Below are 19,364 nucleotides of genomic sequence, written 5' to 3'. Positions count from 1 at the left end.
GCGAAACCTCCGTCTTGTCAGATCTATCGTCAATCGGACCGTCTATTTTCTAATCCGCGTGTCCCGGTGAGGGTCCTGGGCGAGCTGGAACTTTTCCCAGCTGACCTTAAACTGCCCATCATCCATTGCAAGTCAAGACTTCCAATTGAAATGGTTGAAGAAAGAAAAACATTGATACAGGATCATGATAATAAATACATTCTTTATTGAGAAACCCTTAAACATTTGTCATATTTTATGAACATGTTTTTCAGGCATCTTGGTGGCGCTCTTACTCGGCAGAGTCAGTCTAGGAAAGAAAAGAAAAGAAGAGAATCCATGAGCCGAAGGAGCAATTGAGGAAGAAAAACTGCAGAGGAAATTGGGCCAACGTTACCTTTCCAAGATCACGGCTCTTGACCCTCATCTTGTTGACCTGAGACTCGGCGATGTCGGCGCGCTCCTGAGCCTCCTCCATCTCGTGCTGGACCTTCCTGTACCTGGTCATGTGAGTGTTGGCCTGCTCCTCCTGTCGTGGAAACGATTCATGTTCAGGGTTGAAGTCAAGTCAACCGCGGGTGATAAAATCCACACAAGTGAACTCACAGACTCCTCGGCTTGTCTCTTGTAAGCCTTGACTTTCAACTGGAGTTTGTCCACCAGATCCTGAAGCCTGATTCCGTTCTTCTTGTCCTCCTCAGTCTATGAAGAAACAGAGGAATCAAACACATTCCGTCTTGGAGTCAGGTGACAGATGATGTTTTTTGGCAGATGACATTTGCCTGATTTTAGTTTTGATATAATTCTAGTTAGCAATGAGAATGTTGCAGAATTGAAATAACAAGTCAAAAAGCTATTGTACCTGATAAGTCAGCTCCTTGACTCTCCTCTCATATTTGCGGACTCCCTTGATGGCATCAGCTCCGCGTCTCTGTTCGGCATCAACTTCAGCCTCAAGCTCGCGCACCTACAAGGAGGCGTCAGATCCTCCGTTTATTCTCTCAAGAAATGTCTTTCTCATGTCAAATGGATGACGAGTTTCCAGATTAGAGTTCGTACCCTGGATTCCAGTTTCTGGAGCTGCTTCTTGCCACCCTTCATGGCGAGGCTTTCGGCCTCATCCAGACGATGCTGCAGATCCTTGACGGTGACCTCCAGGTTCTTCTTCATCCTCTCCAGGTGAGCACTAGTGTCCTGCTCCTTCTTCAGCTCCTCGGCCATCATGGCAGCCTGAAGTGATTCAAACGGTAGCGAAGATTTTTTAGCGTCGATGAAACATTTTGTAGTGTCTCGGATTTGCGAGTGCTCTCACATCAGTGATGGCCTTCTTGGCCTTCTCATCAGCATTGCGTGCTTCCTGAACAGCATCTTCAACTTCGCCTTGAACCTGGACAAAGTCAGATTCCAGCTTCTTCTTGGTGTTGATCAGGCTGGTGTTCTGTTTGGGGAAAAGCAGTTGCTGATTAGATCTGGCTTAAGAAACAACGTGGTCTGAATGGGCGAAGACGAACCTGAGAGTGCAGCAGTCCGACGCGCTCGCTGGCATCAACCAGCTCCTGCTCGGCCACTTTGCGTGCTCTGTCGGTTTGATCCAGACCGGCTCTCAGCTCCTCGATTTCAGCCAGCATCAGGCCGTTCCTGCGCTCCACCATGGTCACTTGCTCCTTCAGGTCTTCCTGTCCTCTGACAGCCTCATCAAGGTGCAGTTGGGCATCCTGGGGGGAAAAAATCAAATCATCAATCCTCCGCCCATTAGCATGTAATTATAAGGAGCTCACCTTGAGTTGTCCCTGGACATTCCTCAGCTGTTTCTGGGCTTCAGCAGCCTGCCTGTTGGCGTGGCTAAGCTGAATCTCCATCTCGTTCAGGTCTCCCTCCATCTTCTTCTTGACCCTCAGGGCGTCGTTCCTGCTCCTGACCTCGGCATCGAGGGTGCTCTGCATGGAGTCGATAATTCTCTGGCTGTTCCTCTTGATCTGCTCCATCTCCTCATCCTTCTCGGCCAGCTTTCTGTCGATCTCGCCCTTGACTTGGTTGAGCTCGAGCTGGATGCGGATGATCTTGGCTTCCTCGTGCTCCAGTGTGCCCTGAAGAGAAAAGTTGAATTTGTTCTCTGATGTCGCTCAAGTTGAATGTAATCCAATGTGTTATTGTGATCACATCAGATCATATTTTTTACCTCTGCCTCCTCCAGTGCTGTCTGAATTTCAGACTTCTCAGACTCAACGGTCTTCTTGGACTTCTCCAGCTCATGGATGCACTTGCCACTCTCACCGATCTGCTCAGTCAAGTCGGAGATCTCCTCTATGTACGAGTGAACATAATAAAGTCATGGCACATCCTTTTATGGCGATTGTCTTAAAATCCCATAAATATATCGTCAGGGATTCTTCTCCTTCCGATGTGATTCATCCACTGTTAGAATGAATTACTCACGCTGAAGGTTCTTGTTCTCCCTCTTCATGGTCTCCAGATGATCCAGAGCCTCCTCGTAAGAGTTCTTCATCTTGAACATTTCGGTGCTGAGAGAACGAGCCTCCTTCTGGGCTCCTTCCAGCTCGGCCTGACCCTCCTCGAACTTCTGCTTCCATTCTGCCAGGACCTACAACATTTGTAAGATTTAGCAAGAGAGAAAAGTCTTTTTCTTAGATCCTTTTCTTTACCTTGTCAAAGTTCCTCTGCTTCTTGTCAAGGTTAGCAGCCAAGGCGTTAGCTCTCTCAACGTCGATCATGAGGTCCTCCACCTCTCCCTGCAGCCTCTGCTTGGTCTTCTCCAAAGAGGCGCACTTGGAGTTCACGGCTTCAATGGACTCCTCGGCGTCCTGGAGACGCTGGGCAAGCTTCTTCCTATAGGTGGCAATGCATTTCCGTTGTCAGTCATGTGCAAATCAGGAGCTTCACTGAGAAGAAGTAACGGTCAGTGAGCTAAGAATGAAGTTTCAAAGACTAACTTGGCCTCCTCCAGTTCCTCAGTGCGCTGGATGGCGTCAGTCTCATATTTGGCCCTCCACTGTGCCACCTCACTGTTGGCCTTGGACATTCCTCGCTGCAGCTCTGCTTTAGCCTCCTGCTCCTCCTCATACTGCTCCCTGAGCAGGTCGCAGTCGTGGCGGGCAGACTGAACGGCATGGGCCAGGGCATTCTTGGCCTGGTAAGCAGAGGAAGGAATCGAGAATTCAGGATTTTTCAAGTCAATGCCAAGGACCGCAGGGAATGGTTTGAGGAGACGTTTTTCTATACCTTGACTTCCTCCTCAACATGTCTCTTGAGCTCCTCCGTCTGCTGAGTATAGGCCTGCTTGCCCCTGGTCAGCTGGGAAACCAAAGCCTCTTTCTCCTCGAGCTGGCGTGAAAACTCACCTAAGAGGGAAATCGAAATGGAATTGATTACAATCAGGAGCCACTAAATGGCAAAATATGATCTGTTGAAACATGGATTCAAGGTCCGACTCAAAAATGAAGACGTAATATAACAATAAGAATTACCATTTTCAGTTTGGAGCCTTGCCCTTTGTGCGTTCATGTCATTGAACTGGCGGAAGTTCTCATCGTATTTGGTCTTGAGCTCGGCATGTGAGTCTTCCAGACTCCTGCACATTTTTTCCAAGTTGCCCTATTCGCCAAAAATTGCATTCTTAATAATTAGCATGTGATAATTCCGGTTGAAAGTTGTTTTCACGCTCATGAATAATTCTTACCTTGGCTTTGGCGACAGTCTCCATATTGCTGGCGAGGTCGTCGATCTCCATCTTGTACTCGCTCTTCTCCTTCTCCAGCTTCTGCTTGACGCGCTGGAGGTTGTCGATCTGCTCGCCCAGCTCGGCCACGCTGTCGGCCTGCTTCTTGCGCAGAGCGGCCGCCGTGGACTCGTGCTGCAGGGTGGACTCCTCCAGATCGCGACGCAGCTTCTGGAACTCGGCCTCGCGCTTCTTGTTCATCTCGATCTGAGAGGCCGTGGCTCCGCCGGCTTCCTCCAGCCTCTCGCTGATCTCCTCCAGCTCCCTGGAAAGGTCGGCCCTTTGCTTCTCCACCTTGGCACGGGCGGCCCTCTCGGCCTCGATCTCCTCTTCCAGCTCCTCAATGCGGGCCTAGGTTGGACCATAGTGTAAGGACAAAATTACTGCCAATGAGATCCTGGTCTATCAGGTTTACCGGGCGCGGTTGAAGAAGTTACCTGGAGTTCCTTGATCTTCTTCTGGTGCTGAGCACCAAGGGACTGCTCGTCTTCAATCTTGCTGAGCAGCTGGCTGGTTTCAAAGTCCTTCCTTTGAGAAGAAAGGAAACATACATGCTAAGATCTATTTCTCTATCTAGCAGGGATGTCTTGTTTCCAAGATATTTTTCCTTCTTACTTCTTGATTTTCTCATCAGATTGTTGTTTGTCATTCTCCAGATCCATGATGGATTCCTGGGCCAGTTTCAGGTCACCCTCGAGCTTCCTCTTGCCTCTCTCAAGGTCCATGCGGAGCTTCTTCTCTTGCTCCAGTGAGCCTTCAAGCTGTTACAACATGATTTCATAATTGTAAATTATACTCTTGAAATGAGTGAACATATACGGTCCAAGATTCAGGCAAATATTTCATGTCAGTTGCGTCCTTACGTCGTCCACTTGCTGTTCCAGCTTTGTCTTGGCCTTGGTCAGAGTGTTGACTTTGTCTTCCTCAGCCTGAAGATCATCCAGCGTTTGCTGGTGGGCCTCCTGAAGGGCTTTCTTCTCCTTTGTCAACTTGGCAATGGACTCATCTTGAGTGGCCAACTCCTCGGTGAGATTTTTCACCTGAAATATTGTGATTTTGTTGGTTCAGTCTACTTTGTTACTTTGGAATTCCTTTTCACACAAAAAAGAACCAAAGTTCACCTTGTTTTCAGTGGCATGCTTCTCCTTCTCCACTTTAGCCAAGGTGAGTTCCAGATCATCAATATCCTTCTTCAGCTCTGAGCATTCGTCCTCCAGCTTCCTCTTCTTGGCCGTCAGCTCGGCATTGATTTCTTCTTCATCTTCCAGTCTCTCAGTCGACTCTTTGAGCTTGGCCTCCAGCTGGATCTTGCTCTTGATGAGACCCTCGCACCGCTCCTCAGCATCTGAGAGGTGATCACCTTCCTACACCGAAAATGTATTCAGTCATTTTTTCACTGGACATTTCATGTTAAAATGTGGTTGCATTTGAGCAGATCCACGCCTGCGCTAAACGTTTCATTTACCGCTGCGATTTGCAGTTGCAGGTCATTCTTCTCTTGCAGCAGGGAAACCATTTTCTCCTCCAAATCCTTCTTTTTGGCCAGAGCAGTTGACAGGTCAGTTTGCATCTTGTCATAATTCTCCTTCATTTCCTGCAACTCCTTCTCGGTCTCAGCGCTCTTCAGGAGAGGCTTGACCTTGAAGTACAGCTTCAGCCATGGCCAGTTCTTCACGTTCATGAAGGAACGCAGGTTGTACTGGATGCTGAAGATAGATTCTCTGGGAAGGGAAGGCACACATTGATATTTTATTGTAATATGCTTTCTCCGGTATTAGGACATATGGTTTTATGTCCATAAGGTCACTCAAAGACGTGCTTAGCGTGGACCGGCATAGACATACCTCCTTTCCATCATCTTGACAAACTCCTTCCTCATAACGTATCCTCTGCAGAGAGCCTGAGTCATGGTCACCAGCGCGGCCAATTTTTCGTCTCTCATCTCCTCAAGGGTACCCAGAAGACCGGCTTTGAAGAAGACCTTGATAGAAAATAACAAATGTTGACTCCACTGTAGAAGCACATGGCTCAGACAAGATAAAAAGTCACCTTTGTGTGGCCGAATTTGTACTGGGTGTGATCCACATCAATGGAGCCCAGCAGTTTCTCTGCAGCCTTCTTGTTGTCAATGAACTGACCCTCAGGGATGACACTGGCATTCAGTACTTTGTATCTGTCGGACAAAAGGTGGTGGGTTACTTACTTACTATTAATAACCTGTATGACACTCAAGTACAAATTGTAAAATGACAAATACCTCTGCTTGAAGTCACCATAGAGGATTCTGCTGGGGAAACCTTTCCTGCAGATTCTGATGCCCTCAAGCACACCGTTACATCTCAGCTGGTGGATGACCAAGAAGTTCTCCATAAGACCTGAGAGTGAGTGAGTAGAAGATTTGATTCATTTTTCTTTGTCTTTTGAATGTTTCCAGTGAAGAATATAAATTGTTCCTCAGTGAAAAATCAGACCTGGGGTCTTGGATTCATTGGGAATCAGACAACGCACAAAGTGAGGATGAGTGCTTCTCAAGTTAGTCATCAGCTTGCCCAAGTTCTCCTGTTGGGTGTATTATGACAGGTTTTCAGAACGCCAACTTCAAGTCATGGAACCATTAACTCCCCCGCACACAAACATTACCCTGAACAGAGCAGAGACAGTCTGGAAAGAACCACCCTTCTTCTTTCCTCCCTTCTTGGCGCCAGTTTCTGTTTTTCCAAAACACGTTATTACTCAATCGTGATCATCAACCGATGGGTTTTCCACAGCAGCCATGACCGTTATACCTTCAGCAGCGCCATGGGCAGCATACAACATAGCCAGAAGCTTGTTGGAAGACTTCTGGTAGAGCTGGACCACAGAGTCGTTCAGTGGGTCCTTGTTCTTGTCCAACCATCCGGAGATGTTGTAGTCCACGGTACCGGCGTAGTGAACCAGTGAGAAGTGGGCTTCAGCCTTGCCCTTTCCGGGCTTCGGCTTCTCGAAGGCCTTGGTCTTGCCAAGATGCTGATCGTGCAGCTTGTTCTTGAAGGTGGTGTCTGAAGCTTTGGGGAACATGCACTCCTCCTCAAGGATGGAGAAGATGCCCAGTGGCTGAAGCAAAGAACAAGAATGATTTGTTAGAAAGACGGTTGCTCCAGCTGTCCCTGGCCTGAAAGATCCATCTCACCTTCTCAATGAGCTCGATGCAGGCAGCCAAGTCCATACCGAAGTCAATGAATTCCCAGTCAATGCCCTCTTTCTTGTATTCTTCTTGCTCCAGGACAAACATGTGGTGGTTGAAGAACTGTTGCAGTTTCTCATTGGTGAAGTTGATGCACAGCTGCTCCAAGCTGTTGAACTACGCCAAACAGATATCGACTTTATCCACTGATGTGTTCACGAGCATATTCCGATTGGAGTGTTTTGTTACTTACGTCGAAGATCTCGAATCCGGCGATGTCCAACACGCCGATGAAGAACTGCCTTGGCTGCTTTGTGTCCAACATCTCGTTGATGCGGATGACCATCCACAAGAACATTTTCTCGTAGATGGACTTGCACAAAGCTGAGACAGCATTGTTGACCTACAAATTCAATTTATCATTTCACATTTCCAGTTCTCGTGCTTATCAGAAATTGACACATCGATAGTCTTTTTGGAATTTCAACCTGATTTTTCTTACCTGTGGGACGGTCTGACCTTTGGTCACCATCTCGTTGCCAACCTTGACTCTGGGGTAGCACAGACATTTCAGCATATCAGCTGAGTTCAGACCGGTGAGGTAGGCGATTTTGTCAGCCACTGATGAAAAGACAGTTGTTTAGAATTTGCTTCAGACGAGGACAGACGCCATCCAGTGGATTTAGATGTGTGATTGCAAGGCATACCCTCGGTGCCATCAGGTTCAGCCTGCTCCTCACGCTGCTTCTGCTTGAATTTCATGTTGCCGTGATGCATCACAGCACCAGTCAGCTTGTAGATGCCCTGTTTCTCCTCTGCGTTGAATCCCAGGATGTCAATGGCCGTCTGTAACGTGCACAAGTTTCATCTTATTTCTGGTCCACACTGATCCAACTCAAATGTGCCCATCTGGTTTTCTCTCCTTACGTCGGTGGCAATGAACTCCTCCACGTCGTCGATGCTCTTGACAGTGATCTCACCCTGGCTGATCATCGGGTAGTCATATGGGTTGGTGGTAATCAGGAGAGCCTCTTGAATAAAATGAAGAGAATACGTCACCCTATTTTGGAATGATAGTTTACTGGCGCTTTAGGTGTACATTTGATGTGACTTACCCAGCAGCTCGGGCTTGTGTCCTGTCATCAGCTGATAGAAGATATGGTAGCTCCTCTCGGCGGACAACTGGAAGGTGACACGGGACTTCTCCAGCAGATCTTAATGGTCAGACAGAAATTCATAAGGATCCAAATATTTTGCGCAATTTATGCAATGAAGGGAAAACTCACAAGTTTCAATATCAGCTGAAGCCAGCTTGCCGGAAGTTCCGAAGTGGATTCGGATGAATTTACCCTAAAAGTGTTCAGGATAACATGTCAGTTTGGGACTTAAGGAGTCGATATGATTGTCAATCATTGGACTAGTACTTACGAAACGAGAGGAGTTGTCATTCCTCACGGTCTTGGCATTACCGTAGGCCTCCAGCAGAGGGTTGGCTGCAATGATTTGATCTTCCAGAGAACCCTGCAAGGTCACAATTCTGCCGTCAAGTAATATTTCTAGCGGACTAACTCATCAGCCTCCAGCGAGAGAAGCGTGTAACGACAGTGTAGAGTTTACTCTTAAAGGACGAGCACAAATCTGAATTCGACGGACTCTTTTCTTCGTCTTACCTGGATCTTTCCAGATCCTTCAGCCTTTTTCCCTCCAACGACTGCAATTGTTGCAAAGTACTGGATGACACGCTTGGTGTTGACAGTTTTTCCTGCGCCAGATTCTCCACTGAGGAATATCATGACATTTTGAGCACACTTTCTCCCCCAAAAGTTCCCCCCCTACCAAAAATTGGCTTTCAAGACTTACGTGATCAGGATAGACTGGTTCTCACGGTCTGAAACACAAGAAGCAATGATCTATGTCAGAGACAAGTTCCCGTTTTCTACTTGGGCTCGGTTTAAACAACCGAATCGTCTTATTTTACCAGTGAGCATAAACTGATAGGCGTTGTCAGAGATGGAGAAGATGTGGGGAGGAGCCTCAATCCTCTTCTTGCCTCTGTAGGCCGAGACGCATACCGAGTCGTACACCGGAAGCCACTTGTAGGGATTCACGACAACGCAGAACAACCCAGAGTAGGTCTGAAAAAGCAGAGGCGAGACGTGAAAAAAGCGGAAAAACCTGACCGCGCGATACTCTTGCCACAGGAAACTCACGTAGATCATCCAAGAGGCATAACGCTCTTTGAGGTTATACAACACGCAAGGCTCGTTGAGGTGGGTCATCATGGCCATGTCCTCAATCCTTTCGTACTTGGGAGGGTTCATTGGATGGATTTCATCCTCTTTGACCGTGACTTTCTGCGAGATGTCGGGAAAAAATACAGACCCCGTCACGCAAGAGTAGACGCCCGGGATTGTTGGGGGGGGGCTTTCGTTTTTCCACCTTACCTTGCCAGCTTCTCCGAGGACTTCAACGGTAGCTTTGCCACCCTCTTTGCTGACGAGCTTACCCTTCAGGTACATCTCATCAGGAACCGTCACAAAGAAGGCGGTCTTGGCATCAAAAGGTCTATTCTGAGCCTCGATCCTCTCCTTCTCCGGTTTGCGGAGATAGATAGACGCCGGCCCGAAGGCACCCATTTCTTTGTCCCCCATGATGGCACCTTAGTTCGGACTGAAACGGACACCCGGCATTATTCTGGTAAGTCTTCACCTTTTTGCTCATTTCAAAAATCGTAACTTGCCACAAATACCAAGGTGCGCCAGGCACAATACTAACGTATGGTATACAAACGTGATCTACACCAAGCAAAATGTGATGTCCACATATGTGGATGTCGTGTCAAACACTCTTATAAATGCTAAAACTGATTTCGTACCTCACTAAAACAAGAAGAACGGCCTCAATTCCTTGGTGAGGAGCCTGAAAATAGCATGGAGGACAAATTATAATTTATTATTATTGATTGCTTTGCAAAAAAGCAAAAAAGAAGCTATCCCAAATTTTCATCTTGAGATTACTATTGACTCTCTTCATGCAATAAGATTTCTTTCTGTTTAGCTTTTTCTAAATAGCTATGCCATAACGTGTACTGAGTAAAACTAACAAGCTAACTCCTGGGTCTTAACAAACTAGAAAATAAGTTTGAATCTATTTGGAAATATTTCTACATGGTATTCCTGGAAATGATTGAATCTAAACATTCATTAAAAAGCCATAAAGTAGACGAAGAAACAGCACTGACCTGGGTGGGATGTCTGTCGGTTGTCAGTGGAAGCAAAGCGCTTGCATTTATATAGGCGGGACATGACAAGCTCAGCAAATGATCCCAACTCAATTTGGTCATGTCGTCCTGCCATCACCAGAGACATCCTCAGACACCTGACCTTCGCTAGCCGTTTTGTGTCTGAAAGACGAAACTGAGCACCCATCGTAGCTGCAGTCAAAGAGAGGAATACAGCCATGACAGCGCCCAGTTTAAAACATTTTTTTAACACCCCAAAACTTTTGTGCTTATTCAAAACGTCGATACGTGACGTCTTCAAATGTTTCGTCGTCTCACCGTCTTTGAAATCATGCATTTCAATAACATTCCTCGCAGGATATCCAGCTCAATCGTATTATTTTATCATCGTAACCTTATAATTGAGTTTAGACGGTTACATGATATATTATATTAGCAGAAGGCCGGACAGAAATGCTTGAGCTAAGCCAATAAAATGCGAGGTGTGACAGCAATGTACGAAGAATGTCTCCAAATAGACGACGACGACAATGAATCCATCACGGGGGTCTTTAAACCCTACTTTGCTCCAGCAAAGACTGGAGCAGATTTAGCAGCCCACTTACGTGAGAGATATTCATTACACTTGTTTAAATTCGAGCCAAGGTGGCCGGCCAACAACTTTGAACCCGAATGGCTGGGGTGTATAGTTGCAGAACACTTGTACATCCCATCTATGTCTATTAAAACCAGATAGAAGATATGACGTTCAAATAGCTATTTTGCCGTTCCATTTAAGGAATGGTGAAACAACCTAAATTAAGTCCAGCTCAGATGTCAAGAGATCCTTCATCCTTGGGATGGAGTTGATTCTGAGGATGATGTTGAGATGGCCAATCGCTGTCCTTGTAAAGCTACCCAACTCCGCCATTGATACGCCGTGGGCCCCCCATTGAATATTCAGCTGTCTCCAAGAGCTTGGGGTAAGAATGGCTGGTACATATGTAAAATTAAATGTTAAACCAAACGTAATTTTGGTTTATGAACAAGCACCTCGCGGGCGAATGCAAAATTCTCACCGCGTCTTTTTAACAATGTAAGTGTATCATTTAAGCCAAGATTACAAAATGGTTTCGATTTCCACCGCTCTGACAATCGAGTTGAGATGATAAAGTGACAGCGTGTTTACAATGCACTCTTGTAAAGTTTCGCGGACATGTTAGTTTTGAAATTGTATGCCACACTCAATTGGGTTTATTGGGAAAAAAATGTTTTGAAAGTTTTAACGGTCATTCTAACATGCATAATATAGTATTTTTTTTAATGAGTCAATTTAAAAACATTATTTAATTTGATACTGTTTTAATGTAGTAATGACATTAAAAAAAGGCTTTGGAATAGTGTCAACAATATAACTGTAAGAGGAATGTGTCCCATTAAAGCACTTCCTTCCTTGATGATGGCAGGACTGAATTTAAAAAAAAATCTGTATATTAATTGTACCTAATGACAAGAAGGAGGAAAAAACTGAAGATATATGTGGATATCTGAATCCAGTTGAAAATAGGATGGCATATACATATCGACAGTGATACTCTTAATACTGCCTACATGGACCAGATTTCATCAACGCTGATAGCCAATTCCAAAGGATGACAAATAGGGGCAAGTGGGCCAGGGTGTGCTTTCTCTTTTCTATTTTTGGACACTAGTCACATCCGCTCAATGAATGGCTTCCATCTTTTGTCTCATTGTAGTTGAAAATAATGCATTGTGTCATGAATCTCCGCCTCCTCGCAACTCTGACAAGGATAATCGGTGTTGAAATGAATGAATGTTACCAATGGCGTTTTATGCTTATTTCTAACCAGGTGCATCGTAATGGGTGGCTCGGAGGGGACTGCAGTTGGATGACATTTAACATTTGACCCAAAGCATTAACCTTTGGCCCCAGACAGTTCTAGGATTGGCTGACACAAGGAGGGTTTCTCTCAATCAGCTGATTACACTGCTTAGCAATAAAATGTTATGTTGCAAAAAAAAAATGCCAATGCTTCTGGTGTGCTGAACTCAAATCTTAGATTTTTTTTTCTATCTAAAAATTGAGTTATTTGCATTTTATTCCAATTATTTTAATTCCAATCCTGGTGTACTCCATAACACATTTGCTACAATGACATTTATTATTGATAAGCAATTGAAACGAATTACTTAACGTTAGTCTTTCTGTGATGTTGCGACGTAACACTTCATTTAATTAACTCTTAATTTAAGTTGAGGTTATTTAATTATTGAATTTTTTATTATGGGTCATATTATATACACCTAAGGCCTCAAAGGGTTAATATTAAAAGCTAATCCGTTCACTCAAGGAAAAAAAAATAGTACGTACTGCTTTTGCGCAGTGACCAATGCGGAAGTTCTCTACGACTCAGAGATTGTATTAAAGGAAGAGTTTCTATTTACTTGTAAGATCGATGACATAGTTCAGGGAAAATTCTTCGATTTGATAATAAATGTTTTCCCATAATATTTCTGTGTGAATCTAACATAAATGGTTGATTACGTCTGTTTTTGTTGACATTTTGACAGGCGACATAACGTTTTACGACACATGGGAGGACTTTTCGGCTGCCCCAAATTCACGTTTCATTGGCTGAAAGGCTACACGTGATGCACTTTGACAACGGACGTAGCCATTTCACTGTTTTGTACAATCTCTGGTATACACGCTTTGGCTAAGTTAGCTACTTAGCCCGCGTTAGCTAACAGTGCTAGTTTACGTTCATCCGGTCATCTACCGTGGTAAAATGTCTTCACAAAAGACACAACAAGATGTTATGTTTGTAAGTTTTCATTGAAAATGCCTATTTACTAAATGTGGAAAAAGATAGTTGATTGTTGCGGCCGTGCTAATCACTTGTGCGAGGCATGCTAGGTGCGTCGTTGATAAAGTTCACTTATTAGTGTTGTGAATCTTGTTTGTAGCCGCAAGTTTGACCATATAGTACGGGTTATTTCCTGTTTTGTTAAATTGTGTCCAGTAGTGCTATGTAATCCATTGTATTTAAGAAAAGAGTATCATCATCTTTGTGGCGGTACAGCATATTTATGCTAAGGGTGGTGAAATGTGATTTCATTTCTTATTAGGAAGACGATGACCTGCCTTATGAAGAGGAGATCATCAGAAATCCATATTCCGTCAAGTGCTGGATTCGTTACATCGAGTTTAAACAGAATGCTGAGAAATCCGTGCTTAATTTGATCTATGAACGAGCTCTGAAAGAGCTACCTGGAAGGTAAATGTGAGCTACATTGCTTCTACATTTAATCGCTATGTATATGTGTGGAAAATGTTCATGCAGAAAACCAAATTGTTTTCCCACAGCTATAAATTATGGTACAATTATCTGAGGGAGAGAAGGAAACAAGTCAAGGGGAAATGCATAAATGAACCTGTGTATGAAGAAATCAATAACTGTCATGAAAGAGCATTAGTGTTCATGCACAAGGTGAGTGGGATTAGAAGTCATATATATTTAATCTGGTCCAATTTTCTGATTGTTCATTTCATTTTTCCATGCCAACAGATGCCCAGGATTTGGACCGATTATTGCCACTTCCTAGTGACCCAGAGTAAGATCATGAGGAGCCGGCGGACGTTTGACCGTGCACTCCGAGCTCTTCCAGTTACTCAGCACCCCCGCATCTGGCCCATCTACCTTCGCTTCGTCCGAAGCCTGCCCCTGCCCGAGACGGCCATTCGCGTCTACCGCCGATACCTCAAGGTGCGGATTGACGGGAGCTGCCGTTTGTCAAAACCTTCCTTGTTCAAATGCCATCGTGTTTTGTGCAGCTTTCTCCAGAGAACGCAGAAGAATACATTGAGTACTTAAAGTCTGTTGGGCGCTTGGATGAAGCCGCCGTGCGTCTCGCCGCGGTTGTCAACGATGAAACCTTTGTGTCTAAAGAAGGCAAATCAAACTACCAGGTATGTTCTTTTGACTCTTTTTCTCATTTTGGACTCCACCATGACATATTTCTAATTCATATTTGAATTTCCAACGCAGCTCTGGCACGAGTTGTGCGACTTGATTTCGCAGAACCCCGACAAGGTGACCTCTTTAAACGTCGGCGCCATCATCCGTGGAGGCCTCACTCGTTTTACCGACCAGCTCGGCAAGCTTTGGTGCTCTTTGGCGGATTACTACATCAGGAGTGGCCTTTTTGAAAAGGTTTGTCAATAAATAACCATTCCAAGCGAACGAGCCTAGCCGCCAGAACTTTCATTCTCGGCCACGTTGTAAATGTACAAGACCTCCGCTACGCCACTAAATGCGTCTTGTGTTGGATTTTGCCATTGTTTAAACAACAACTACCAGTATAATTGTAATTTTTCTTTATCATGCCTTGTAGGCCCGCGATGTGTACGAGGAGGCCATTCTTACCGTGGTCACCGTCAGGGATTTCACCCAAGTTTTTGACAGTTACGCTCAGTTTGAAGAAAGCATGATCGCGGCCAAGATGGAGACCACTTCGGAGATGGGCCACGACGTAGACGGTTGGTGTCGGGCCGAGTCCTCTGAAGCAGACCTCGTTCCCGTTCGGTCCGTCACTCTTGTTTTTTTTTTTGCTCTGTCCTGCCTAGATGACACCGATCTGGAACTTCGACTGACCCGTTTTGAGGAGCTGATAGCGCGACGACCGCTTCTTTTGAACAGCGTGCTGTTGCGCCAGAACCCCCACAATGTCCACGAGTGGCATAAACGGGTGAAACTGTACGAGGGGACACCACGGCAGGTGATTGTTGGGCTTTTGACTATTACTACCGTATTTTTTCGCATATTAGTCGTAAAATGACCTTAAACATGTTCAATTTGACCATTTCTCTCGTATAAGACGCCCCCCGGTTCACAATTTTTGCCTCCATATTCAGGGTTTTAATAGGGAGTCCAAATGTGTTACTTTGAAGGGAAAATCTTAAGAAAAATCATCGCACTTTGCATTTCTGAGATTCTGTATGAATCGAAAGGATGGTTTTCTGGATTGCACATTGTTGCCCGCACGTAGACAAATTGAAAAAAGGAAGTCAAGTGAGCAGTACAACCAGGAAGTGTGTCCGTAGCGGTCTAGTTTGTCATCCCTAGGTAAGATGAGGGCAGCCTGAGCGAGTAATGGCAGGCACAAGTGAGTTTTTTTTAACGTTTTATGCAAGATACCATTTTTTTTTCTTGAATTTATTTCACAGACGTCAAAATAAATTTTGTTAAGCGTTTTATCTGTTTATCCTTTCTCTATTTTAAAATAAATGACCGTATCGCCCGCGTTGTCTTTCGTGCATGTCAAGTCTAATTTGTGCACATAAAAGCCGTACCCTCGATTCAGTCTTTTTTTTTGGCGAAAAATACAGCGTATATGCGAGAAAATACGGTATTGTCTTTTATTGTCAACTAACGAGAATGACTTGGTAGGCTACTCAAAAAATGACAACAACAAAAACTTCTTTATGCCACAGATTATCAACACATACACCGAGGCAGTGCAGACTGTCGATCCCATAAAAGCCACTGGAAAGCCGCACACGCTGTGGGTGACCTTTGCTAAATTCTACGAGGAAAATCAGCAGCTGGATGACGTGAGTACACGAGCACCTGAAGAAAAACGTGTGAAAACATCCACCGCTTTCATTTATTTTTTTATTTGTATTTATTTTTTTAGGCCACGACCATCTTTGAAAAGGCCACCAAAGTGAACTACAAGCAAGTGGACGACCTGGCCGCGGTATGGTGCGAATACGGCGAGATGGAGCTCCGGCACGAGAACTACGAACAGGCGCTGAAGATACTTCGCGTGAGGCTCTGCTTTTCGTCCAATCGCCGTCAACCACGAACGGGTTGATGATGATGTTCTCCACTGTCGACTCGTTGCTTGTAGAAAGCCACGGCCATTCCGTCCAAGAAGGCGGAGTATTTCGATGCTTCCGAGCCCGTCCAAAATAGGGTCTACAAGTCTTTGAAGGTCTGGTCCATGCTGGCCGACTTGGAAGAGAGTCTCGGCACCTTTCAGGTACGGTTCAACATTATGTTTATTTATACATGTGTACATAATGGTACAAATAGAATCTTGATGAATAATTAAAAAAAAAAAAAAAGAATTATTGCTAATATTAGTCTTTTTAATGACAAAAAAATGCCCTAATTGAGGGATAAAAAGTCTAAAATATATTGTCACAAAAGCTGAAAAAAGGCTTAAAGGTGAGCTGTCCCTGAAAGCGTTCAATCAAATTATTGTCCGTTGTGAAGAAAAATGGCCGCTGTTTCTGTGTTTTTTTTTTCCCCATTTGCATTCTTCTCCTTTCAGTCTACAAAAGCAGTTTATGACCGCATTATCGACCTGCGCATCGCCACGCCGCAGATCGTCATCAACTACGCCATGTTCCTCGAAGAGCACAACTACTTTGAGGAGAGCTTCAAAGTAAGAGTTGTTATTAAGTGTCCGAGGCGAGCCAACCAAGATGGCGCTAATGCTGTTTTGTCCCCACCACCCCAGGCCTACGAGCGTGGCATCGCCCTCTTTAAGTGGCCAAACGTTTACGACATCTGGAACACCTACTTGACCAAGTTCATCGACCGATACGCAGGCAAGAAACTGGAGAGAGCCAGAGATCTGTTCGAGCAGGCCCTGGATGGCTGCCCCGCCAAATTCGCCAAAAGTGAGTGGATTTTAAAAAAATACCTAGTTACCACAGACTTCCATTTCTACGCTTCACCGTTATTTTACTTCAAAAAAAAGTGAAGCTGTTTGACTTTGACTCTCGGCGACGTAAGGTCCGCGTGACCACAGAACCACTTTGAATACTCACGGTGCACAATCTTGCAGCTATCTACCTGCTGTACGCCAAGCTGGAGGAAGAGTACGGCCTCGCACGTCACGCCATGGCCGTTTACGAACGGGCCACGGAGGCGGTGGAAAACGAGGAGAGGCACCAGATGTTCAACATCTACATCAAGAGGGCGGCCGAAATTTATGGCGTCACTTACACCAGGGCCATTTACCAAAAGTCTATTGAGGTACGTTCAGCTTTCGTCGTGTTTGACCAGCTATTATATAGCTATATTATATAGTGGGGTTTTGGAAAATGTTTAAAAAAATAAAAAAATAAAAATAAAAAATTGACAGACAGGCTATCAAATGAAAAGCCTTTATTGGCATTATACCCAGCTGCGTATAACGAAATTGGTGGTGCTACTCCACAAAGTGCGTTTTTCCCAGTAATAACAAGTAAATTAAAAAGTCAAGCCTGGGCAAGGTAATTCTAAAATATTGCACAATTTTAAGATATTGCATTTTTATTTATTGTGTGTTATCCATTTATTAAGAATAAAAGGCACAATCTTAAAATGCAGTTTTTACAAGCAATACAATTCAGAGCAATGGCTTTTTTCACATGGACAAGATGTCACCACTGTGGTTTCAGATGTCTTTAAAATGCGCTTAAAGTATTTGTACTTTTTCTTTCAAAAAAAATCTAAACTATTATTCAGCCTTTGACATTTTAACCAATTTACCCTCCGACTCTACTTTAGTCTTACCCTCGCGAGGAAGAATGCATTTACACAAACACACAAAGCAGGAATGCACTGTTGCGGATAAAAGTAGATCGGACGCCTAGTGGCATCCAGAGAGCTACTAAAAAATAAAAAAATCAATGTTTCCAGGTCCTGCCGGATGAGCATTCCAGGGATATGTGCTTGCGATTTGCCGACATGGAAAGCAAACTGGGTGAAATCGATAGGGCCCGGGCCATCTATTCCTACTGCTCCCAGATCTGTGACCCCAGGGTAAGAAGAAGCTCCTCCCCCTTCAGCCCTGCCTTTTTTTTTCTTCTCCAACCTTTCATGAGTTTTTTTATTAATTTTTTTGAAAGGTCACAGCTACATTTTGGCAGACGTGGAAGGAGTTTGAGATCCGCCACGGAAACGAGGACACCATTCGAGAAATGCTCCGAATCAAACGCAGCGTCCAGGCCACGTACAACACTCAGGTCAACTTCATGTCGTCTCAGATGATGAAAGCCACCACCAGCTCCACGGGCACCGGTAAAATGGCTACCGCCGCTCCTTGTTCGGGACCGAGCGGGCACGTTAATGATTCGTTCTTTTCCCAGTGTCGGATCTCGCGCCGGGCCAGTTGGGAATTGACGACATGAAGATGCTGGAGCAGAAAGCGCAGCAGATGGCCGCGGAGGCCGAGCAGGATAAACCCAAGCCCAAAGAAAAGATTCTCTTCATTAGGTCACCTTTGCGGAAGGCTTAAAAGCGGATCCAAACGTCCGTGCGTTTGAATCCGTAAATGGAGATGATTCTTATTTTTTTTTCTTCCGCATTTGCAGGAGCGACGCCTCTCGCAGCGAGTTGGGCGAGCTGGTCAAACAAGCCAATCCCGATGAGATCGCTTTAGACGACGAGGATGAAGATGATGGCCAAGGCCCGGAGGGTGAGTGGTTCAGCTCATTTCACTTTGAAACAACCCGCTAATTATTTTCTTTTTCTCGCCCTATTTTGTAGAAGTACAACTGGAACAGAAAAGTGTTCCCACTGCTGTGTACGGAGGCCTGAAAGAGGATTGAGCAAACCTGCTCACGAACACTTTTTATTTTTATTTTTTACTTTTGTTTTGTTGTAGTCACTTTTATACGGTGGTAATGTATGCATATGTGAATTATTGCCTTTTGTTGCATTCACTCTGTTAGTTTGCATCTTCCCTTTTTTGATGGAAGACATAGCTTGCATTTCATGATGATGACCACAGGGGGGCAGACTTTGTCAACTACAAATGGTAGTGAGCAATTGAGCCGTCTGGAATTATAACGCCTTGTTAGGTAAGGTAAATTGTTTTTTCTCCTATACTGTTTAATATGTTGCAAGGAAATGATAAAATCTGTATTTCTACATATATTTTGCATTCTTCTAGATTTAGAGCAGCATTATCTCAGTAAGCAAGCCTTCAAAATAAAATCCCTAAATATCACGTACTGTGGTGAACTGTCATTTAAATAGTCACTGTTTGGCTGCCATTGCTGACAATAGATTGACATCTATTGCTGTCAATGGCAGGGAAATGTGATCACTCAATGCCAGCCTTCATAATACAGAATAATTCAGCGATATTTGGCTACTATTCCAGGTTATTTTAACTAAATTAGCTTGCAGAGCAACAAAGTAAAAATAATAACAACAACAACAACCAAGAAAGCCAAATTCATC

General features: G+C 44.6%; 2 protein-coding genes across 4 annotated transcripts; one reads left to right on the top strand and one right to left on the bottom strand.

Moving 5' to 3' along the window:
* Positions 1 to 183: 183 nt before the first annotated feature.
* LOC144088329 (myosin heavy chain, fast skeletal muscle) lies at positions 184 to 9,529 on the bottom strand. Its single transcript, XM_077618664.1, has 39 exons — positions 9,323 to 9,529; positions 9,059 to 9,232; positions 8,857 to 9,013; positions 8,739 to 8,766; positions 8,549 to 8,657; positions 8,307 to 8,399; positions 8,165 to 8,228; positions 7,994 to 8,092; positions 7,806 to 7,909; positions 7,586 to 7,724; positions 7,381 to 7,499; positions 7,132 to 7,281; positions 6,885 to 7,055; positions 6,482 to 6,808; positions 6,356 to 6,409; positions 6,187 to 6,274; positions 5,973 to 6,090; positions 5,765 to 5,888; positions 5,560 to 5,696; positions 5,181 to 5,436; positions 4,837 to 5,079; positions 4,579 to 4,755; positions 4,331 to 4,476; positions 4,153 to 4,243; positions 3,677 to 4,066; positions 3,465 to 3,591; positions 3,220 to 3,338; positions 2,931 to 3,127; positions 2,643 to 2,826; positions 2,416 to 2,581; positions 2,159 to 2,283; positions 1,758 to 2,066; positions 1,491 to 1,694; positions 1,292 to 1,417; positions 1,039 to 1,209; positions 842 to 946; positions 586 to 681; positions 377 to 508; positions 184 to 289 (listed from the first exon to the last, which is right to left on the bottom strand). The coding sequence occupies exons 1-39, from the start codon at positions 9,527 to 9,529 to the stop codon at positions 272 to 274; spliced, it is 5,844 nt and encodes a 1,947-aa protein (XP_077474790.1). The 3' UTR covers positions 184 to 271.
* On the top strand, positions 6,202 to 19,128 carry xab2 (XPA binding protein 2). 3 transcript variants are annotated; one of them, XM_077619466.1, is made up of 20 exons: positions 6,202 to 9,391; positions 9,489 to 9,575; positions 13,249 to 13,397; positions 13,487 to 13,610; positions 13,689 to 13,886; positions 13,955 to 14,089; positions 14,169 to 14,333; positions 14,515 to 14,659; positions 14,747 to 14,898; positions 15,614 to 15,733; positions 15,817 to 15,948; positions 16,033 to 16,164; positions 16,459 to 16,572; positions 16,648 to 16,810; positions 16,978 to 17,168; positions 17,817 to 17,939; positions 18,026 to 18,197; positions 18,266 to 18,392; positions 18,491 to 18,594; positions 18,666 to 19,128. In XM_077619466.1, the coding sequence occupies exons 4-20, from the start codon at positions 13,602 to 13,604 to the stop codon at positions 18,725 to 18,727; spliced, it is 2,244 nt and encodes a 747-aa protein (XP_077475592.1). In that variant the 5' UTR covers positions 6,202 to 9,391; positions 9,489 to 9,575; positions 13,249 to 13,397; positions 13,487 to 13,601; the 3' UTR covers positions 18,728 to 19,128. The 3 variants fall into 3 exon arrangements, with proteins under 3 accessions (XP_077475592.1, XP_077475591.1, XP_077475590.1); XM_077619465.1 differs by adding an exon at positions 10,898 to 11,081 and having other exon boundaries at positions 6,202 to 9,575; XM_077619464.1 differs by lacking the exons at positions 6,202 to 9,391; positions 9,489 to 9,575 and adding an exon at positions 12,768 to 12,944.
* The last annotated feature ends 236 nt before the right edge of the window (positions 19,129 to 19,364 follow it).

The sequence above is a fragment of the Stigmatopora argus genome, chromosome 14 (assembly GCF_051989625.1).
Source record: "Stigmatopora argus isolate UIUO_Sarg chromosome 14, RoL_Sarg_1.0, whole genome shotgun sequence".
NCBI lineage: Eukaryota > Metazoa > Chordata > Actinopteri > Syngnathiformes > Syngnathidae > Stigmatopora > Stigmatopora argus.
Note: the sequence above shows the minus strand (reverse complement) of the source record. Positions and strands in the feature narration are given on the sequence as shown.

What these genes read in the sequence shown, in the direction of transcription:
- LOC144088329 (XM_077618664.1), bottom strand. Translation starts at nt 9,529, where the DNA reads ATGGGGGACAAAGAAATGGGTGCCTTCGGGCCGGCGTCTATCTATCTC. An exon ending in AAGGTCAGACCGTCCCACAG is followed by an intron (nt 7,282 to 7,380) that starts GTAAGAAAAATC and finishes TTGAATTTGTAG; the next exon opens with GTCAACAATGCTGTCTCAGC. An exon ending in CCGGATTCGAGATCTTCGAC is followed by an intron (nt 7,056 to 7,131) that starts GTAAGTAACAAA and finishes TGTTTGGCGTAG; the next exon opens with TTCAACAGCTTGGAGCAGCT.
- xab2 (XM_077619464.1), top strand. Translation starts at nt 12,909, where the DNA reads ATGTCTTCACAAAAGACACAACAAGATGTTATGTTT. An exon ending in AAGGCAAATCAAACTACCAG is followed by an intron (nt 14,090 to 14,168) that starts GTATGTTCTTTT and finishes TTTCCAACGCAG; the next exon opens with CTCTGGCACGAGTTGTGCGA. An exon ending in CACCAGCTCCACGGGCACCG is followed by an intron (nt 18,198 to 18,265) that starts GTAAAATGGCTA and finishes TTCTTTTCCCAG; the next exon opens with TGTCGGATCTCGCGCCGGGC.